Source organism: Eucyclogobius newberryi, unplaced genomic scaffold (genome assembly GCF_026437365.1).
Source record: "Eucyclogobius newberryi isolate DKJ021-1_F unplaced genomic scaffold, fEucNew1.0.hap1 SCAF_16, whole genome shotgun sequence".
Taxonomy (NCBI): Eukaryota; Metazoa; Chordata; class Actinopteri; order Gobiiformes; family Gobiidae; genus Eucyclogobius; species Eucyclogobius newberryi.
The window spans coordinates 7,071,689-7,079,013 of record NW_027315790.1 but is presented as its reverse complement, the minus strand read 5'-3'; the positions used below and the strand labels follow the sequence as shown (position 1 = coordinate 7,079,013).

General features: G+C 46.1%; 1 protein-coding gene across 1 annotated transcript in view; it reads right to left on the bottom strand.

The window, feature by feature from the left end:
- Positions 1-446: 446 nt before the first annotated feature.
- Positions 447-7,325, bottom strand: part of foxo6b (forkhead box O6 b) — a 72,997-nt gene continuing 66,118 nt past the window's right edge. Inside the window, exon 2 of the mRNA XM_072447365.1 lies at positions 447-3,792. Coding sequence (XP_072303466.1) covers positions 2,182-3,792 — 1,611 coding nt within the window. The 3' untranslated portion in view covers positions 447-2,181. The remainder of the gene's footprint in view (positions 3,793-7,325) is intronic.

The following is a 7,325-nucleotide window of genomic DNA, read 5'->3' as shown; positions in this document are numbered from 1 at the left end:
TTCACACGAGAAGCTCAAATCGGACACACTAGAGCGCACGGGCTGCAGAACAAACTGAGCAAACTACAGATGGGTTACAGCTTTTCTCATGGAAGGTAAGAAAAAGAAGCCAAAAGAAAAGAAGTGTATGGAAAAATACCCGTCATTGTCGGCGTTCAGGAGAGAGAAGAGGGGAAAAAGGAGAAGTGACGCTCTGGTCACCGAAGCTGGCTGAGTAGCACTTGACATTTTGGCCCGATTCAAACAGCCAATTCTACAAAAAGCTACCGGACTGGAAAATCTCTACAACACTCGCTCTCAGATCCTGCCTACTCATCTATCCCTCCCTGTTCGCTCATTCACCCTATCAGTAGTCTACCTTTCTTCTCCCTTTATCTGAAGTGGGAGACGAGCCAGGACAGCGTTTTGGCAAGTGTTTTCTTTTTTTTTGTTTTTTCTCCCCCCCCCCCCCCGAAGAGCGAAAATGAAATCAACTCAACGCGTCACGAAAGCTCCTATCCACGCTGCATAGAAACAGGACAGACCACAGCACGATCACGACAGAACGAGCACGCGATAAGACGACAAGCAAAGAAACTAAAGAGATGGGAGAGCGGGACGGAATGGGGCGGGCCTTGGTGGGGGGGAGGGGGGTGTTTGGATACGCTCGTGAGGGCTTGAAGGACACTAGTACGAAAGCACACTCCGCTAGCCAGCCACTTTACCTTGTCGCCGGGCAGCACCTTTGCAAAAAAACAACGGCACAAAAATCAGCCCTTTCGTGCAAGGTGGGAGGGAGAGAATTATGACTTTGTGCAGATGAGCGAATACACGCACTTGCATAAATCATCCATCTTGTTTGGCTGTTAATTACTCTTGTTTACCCTCGGAGTAACCTCGGGATGGGGCGGCGTGATAGGAGCGCGCCTGGGAAGCGGAGATAGCACCAAATAGTAATCTGCTGACGCTGTTCATCAGTGGGCAATTCGCAGGAGTACAACAACAAAAAAGAAAAAAGCTTGAACCTGGGTGTTAGCGAATTAGACAAGGGTGCCCAGGGTCCGAGGACAGCATCTCCATCAACAGCTTCCCGCGCGTGCTAAGCTGTTCTGGGGTCAACCGGTTGAAGGAGGCAACCCCCATGAAGGCCAATAGGGAAAGCTCCTCTGGATGTACAGCAAGCGCGGATCGTTGCTTTTTTCATTACGGGGAAAGCTACATAAATCCACAAAATGGAGAGGAAGAGGCACACGGGGAGTATTTGCATTTCTTCTCTCCTGCCACCAAATGCCCCCCCTCCCGTTTCCCACATCGCCCCTTTCAATCCCTCCCCCATTTAGTGCAGAGTGACTTTAATCATCACTTTCGCCAAAACACATTAAGCCGGTGTGTCCGATGTTGGAGAGAGAGGGGAGGGGGCTGAAAAAACACATTAGATTTGCAACAGTGATGCATCACTCTGGCATTACTTTGGAGATTAAAGAAGGGATGTTGCATTTCAATTGAGTGCTGTTGATGGTTACTTGATAGATGACTGTCCCTGTGTTCTTAACCCTACAGGAAGCGTCACCGGACAGCACCGGGAGAGAATGTCAGGCTAACCTCTGTGTTGCCTCTCATCGTTTTCAACCGAACCGTTAATTCCCCCTCTTTTAAAATCTTTTTTTTTTACCTAAACCTTAAAGCTTCCTTTTCCTTTTAACCCCCAAAAGAATGCACCTCTACATCGAAAGATATTTATGCAGCTGTTTGATCATGTTCTCAAGTCAAAAACAACGCCTCCTTTGCTGGAGGAGATAATACTTAAAAGTGGATTGCATACATTAAACTTAAGCCAACACACAACGTGAATCTGCTTGGTCTTTGTGTTACTGTATCAGTATGAAAGGATGGATGTAAAGTGCGCAAGAGCTTAGGACAGGCAGGACGAGATAGTGAGAAACGAATATAAAAACTATAAAGGCTTAACCACAGGGCTCAGGACGGGCAGGTTCAATATGCAGACAGAGAGCTTCATAATAAAATGGGCGGGCAAAAAGAAACATGAGAGGGTTAGGTACTCCCTAGGAAACAAAATGACAATATGAATTTGTTCTACAGAATCACAGTCAGTCAGAGGGGTTCAGCTCACCAGCAGACTGGCCCAGCGGGTGAGCGTTCCCAGCAAAATGTGTCACAATATGAAAAGCTTCAGGCCTGGGTTCACCCTGGGACCCAGCTCTGGTTGCTGTGCATTGAGGGAGGACACGCAAAGGCCCCCAAACTCATGCCCATCCCCATGCCCACACCCTGGGACAGAGAGCCGTCAAAGTTAAAGTCCATGTTATCACCGTCCATGAAGTCACTGAGCAAAATGGAGTCCACGTCACAGTCCAGGCCGTTTGGAACATTCTCCATCTCCAGGTTGGCTGTCATTCGGCTGTGGGAATTGTGTTGCTGCCCCTGGTAACCATTGTTCCCTGACTGGTGGCTGTTGTGATAGTAAGCATGCCAGGAGTCGGTCAGTCCCTGATGGTACGTCTGGTGGCGGGGATGAGGGGCAGATGCCAGGCGACACGGGTCCTGGGGGACATCCAGAAGTCCGGCCGGATTCGGCGGCAGGGTGGGCGAGGTGGCGAGGTGGGGCCGAGGAGCGTAGTGGTTGGAGGACTTTAGGCTGTAGGGCTGCAAGATGTCAGAGCTCACCCGCGGGGAGAGAGCCTGGGGAAGCGGCCCGTTGTGCACAGGAGTGAGCGGGTTGTGTGGGGCGTGATTGTGCATGTGGCTTGGGCCGGACTGCGAATTGTGGTCATGGCTCGAAGTGACTTTACCACGCTCGTGACTAGGGACATAATCGTGGGCGGAGTGGGGCTTGTGGTTGTAGTTGAGGCTGGCTTTGTGACCCTGATTGTGACTCTGGTCGTTGGCCGAGCTGTGGCCGTTGTGCAGACTGCTATTGCCATCTTGATTGTGACTCCGACTCTGATTGTGTTGCCTGTGCACCCCGTTGGTCCCCTGCGTCATAAGACTGTCCTTGCAATATGCAGAACTTGTGAGAAGACTCTGCAGTGCGTTGTTTTCCGAATAACCCCTCATATGACTCTGAAAACTGACGGGCTTGTTCTCCTGGATGGTCTCCATTGGAGCGTGGTGTCGGAGCATCGCCATGGAACCCTGATTGTAGATGGGCCCGCAGTAGGCACCTTCCGCTTTGGGCCCGGGCACATACGGATAGCCGTTGCATTTCATTTGCGACTGTGTGTAGCCGCTCTCGTCTAAACTAATAGCCCCGGTTAGGTCTGTCAGTTGGGGCAGTTCCACGTTGGGACAGTGCCCGCCAGTGCCTAAAGCTGGGGACCGCGTGCTGGTGGGACTCGGGTACAGCCTTGGTGACGCCGAACAGGACAGCCCGCCTTCTTCTGGTTCGTCGGCCTCTGCTTCAGCCAAAATTGGAGACAGGCAGCTGCTGAGAGTGGATGCAGACGAGGAGGTCCGGGAGTGAATGTCTGTCCAGGTATCGTACTCCTCACCGACTATGCCCACTCCTCCTTTCCCCGCCGGGCTTCCGTGCTCCGGAGACCCTTGCATCGCCGGTCCACCTCCTTCGTGTAGAGGAACCCGACCGAGGCCCAGTGCGCCACCTCTTTTCCGGCTGATTCGACCTTTCGTTTTCAGGTAGCGGGTGCCGTTGTCCATGGAAGCGGCGCGTCGCCTTGGACCTTTCCCCATCTTGCCCCCTTCTGGGTTCAGCATCCACCAAGAGCTCTTCCCCGTGCCTTCGTTCTGGACCCGGATGAAGCGGCTGTGCAGGGAGAGGTTGTGTCGGATGGAGTTCTGTGGCAAAACAAGAAAGAGGAGAAACAAGGGAACATTAGTGCCTGAGGAAACATTTATCAATGAATTCATTGAAAATACCAAAATAGGAATTTCTTAAAAGTACAAATTGGGGAATTGGCTGTAAAAGTACAAAATAGGGAATTGGCTGTAAAAGTATGATCTTCACAAATCTGATATTCTTGATCAAAGGTAATTTATTTTCTTTCTTGCCAACAGAAAAAAAAAGGATATAGTACCGAGAGCCTGATTAGATACAAGGGAACAGTAATTCTGATACTGTCTGATACTACCTTGACCTGAAGCCGGTATTCAAAAGTATTCAAAAGAATTACTACATTGATCATCCAAATCAAAGCGGCAATGTCTCCCAGTGAATGTGCCATGTCCTTCTAACGTGAAATTCCTGTCTGGTTTTCTACAAATTGAAGATATTTTAAGTTAACTTGAATGCTACAGTTTTCTCACTGACATTGAGCAACGCAAGATATGTAATACATAAAAATATGCTTTTAAATATGAGCATTCATTCATTTCCAAGGCTGAATTCACAAATGGATTTCTTCAATTCTTTGTTAAGGTAAATTTGACTTTAGAACTAAATTAAACCACTTTATATTGTATGGATTTCTATACAACATAATCCAATTAATAACCTGTCACACACATAAGTGAGAATAAAATATGTCCTAAAAAACAAGATGAACTGAGCCGGCCAAAAAAGGAGAGAAAGGGCAGGTGAAGGAGTGAAGGAGCCAATCGATATCTCCTCCTGACCAAACCTCTCCACACGCGCACCCCACTGACTCATAATACCAACATGCGTGCAGCCTCCACATCAAACCATCACCAAGGTTACCGAAATGAATCACGCGCCGCAACCCAATCACAGACGGCCCATATCGATTGCAAAGGCCGTTCCATATATGAGCGATTTTAGCCAGAGACCTGGGCAGAAACGATGGGAGGAAGCGAGGAGGAAGGAGGAAGGAGGAGAGGGAGATGGGGGGTTTTTGGCGAGAAGATTTGGACCAGCACCAAAAAGACAGAGAGGAAATGAATGGGTGGTTAGGCAGAGACACGCTTATTTAACCTCTTTTAAAAAACCTTGGCATAATTAACGTGGCTGCGAGCGATTCTTCAACGACGTTAGGAAGTCTTATCATCCACTTTGAGGGTTGAGCATCTTTGCATGTGAGAGGTTCAATGTTAACTATTACAGTCAGACATGGTAAAATAGTTATAAAACTACTTTTGAAGACATTTGTAAATTTCAGTTCTCCGTAGTACATCCACATGGTACTGAATTATGTGGGAATATGTGATTTCAATGGACAAAATATGTAAATCAAGTGAATATCGAGTGATATCAGAGCCTGCTGTAAACACATTTACGATTGTATTTACATTGTTTGTTAGAAGATTACGTATGACACTTTTACGAAAAGGCCTTTTTATTAAATTGATTTGAGGTTTTACAGAACAAATAATTATAGAAATGTTGAGCCCACAATTGATTTTCACTTGAGCTACAATCATAGTACAAATTATACATTTGTGAAGGAAATGTAAACCTTCATTGTTTAGAGCTGATGGTTTTCTTCCTTGAAACAGGCAGGTGGCAACCAAGTTACATAGTGATCCTTTAATTCCCCACGGTAACAAAAGCTTAATGAAGTTGTCAGCTCTCTTTCTTCTCTCTCTTTGCTTTCCCTCCCGGTATAGCCTAAAACACATACTTTGAAGACGTACAACTACAGTAGGTGGCGGTAATGTAAGACTTTATGGATACCAACCACCATAAAACACCAAAGAAGAAGAAGAAAAGAAGCTGAACTGTCAACACATTTTTCAGCTGAAGACGTTGCAGTTTCCATTCTGGCACCTTTATCAATTCTGAAGTAAACTGTCCAGAATAATTTGATGTATTGCAAAGACTAGAATGTACGTTTAATTCAACACCTGTCCAGATTGTAACTAGCACCCTTTAAATTCCCAGCCCGAGATTTCATAAGTGCGGTAAGTGGGAGAGTATGGCGATGTGCAATAAGCCTCTCAAGACCTCCGTTTAAGTGGCTGAGTGACGGCTGTATAGTTAATCCAGCAGCAGAAGCAGCAGCAGTAGACGCGATTGAAGCCGGTGCCAACCTGGAGAGAGTTGATGAGATCTAAGCCTGCCTAAAGGAAGAGCTTAGCAGGGATACACATCATCTCAGCTGGCCAAGTGAGTTTAAGTACAGCGCGTTCGTCCAAGTCTTTCCGCCTCGTGTCATTATTCACACCCGCTCCTCTCCAGACCAGTTTCTTTTCAGAGTTTTTTTTTTTTTTTTACCTTTTCAGCGCTGTCTTTTCAAAACTGGAGCAAAATTGAAAGTGTAGCGAGGTACAAATCTGTATTTAATGCGAAGGTTTCGTCAGGAAAGGATGTTGTGGTGGATAGAAAGTGGTGAATGGGGTGATGGGGACAAATTAATGTGTGTGTTAGGTAAGCAAGTTGTGGTACTACGCTTGAAGCAGATCTGTTAATGCACAAAGATAAACTTGTTAAATTGAATTTAGTGAACAATTACATTGAAATACAGTATTTAATGAGAGCTTGGCCTAGTTGTTTGTGATTGTATTTTCACATAGGCAATAATATTTCTCTTGGCAATCAAAGTTCAACAGAAAAACACAAAAAACTCAACAATACCAGAGCGAGAACCAGAATGGACCAAAATGTCCATTTTCTAAGTCCTTGTTAGTTCAGTTTTTGTCAAAGATCAATTTCAGGAAGAATAAAAAATAAAAATATACTTTTTTCACTTTTTTGAAGTTTGTGGCGGACAAGGATGCCATTTGTCACCTTAGCTTTTTCTTTTTCGAGTCACTATACCACTAACCCTCATCGCCCAAACCCGGTGCATGCTATTGCCCACTTTCCTCTTCCTCTCTCTCTTTCGAGATACCTATCTATTTCTGCCTTGTTTATTACCAGCACATAGCTCACAATCTGTGTCTCCTGGTATCTGCGGCCCTTCTCGATCTTCATTCTCTCCCCGCCTCCCGTGCAATTTTCCCCTGGCCCTGCCCCATTCATCTCGCCGTCCTGGCTTCTCCTGATCACAACATTGCTCATTCTCTCTCCTGCTTCCCCTCTCCACGTCCATATCACCTCATATAACTTTTGAATCCAATATCGCATTCAGTCGGTCGTGATCAAAGGCAAGCAATCGTAGACACATTTTTGATCTTCATGGTGAGATACACAACTATCATAGTTCGACGCTGAAATGGATGGTGCCATGTTGGGCTCGTCTACATTTTCACCAATTTGGAGTTCATGGGCCAAAAAAAGGAAGCTGGATGTTATTAGTAGTAGTTTGATCTAGGGAAAAGTTTTCACTTCCTCCTATTCCTCCTTGAGATATGTTTAAATGTACTGATTAGTATGATTGGTTTCTCTTTTTTACATGAACATACTCAAATAAACTCATTCATTCATTTACGTGGCCGCAGCAAATTGACATGTGGTCCTGTTTGGCCACCCGCGT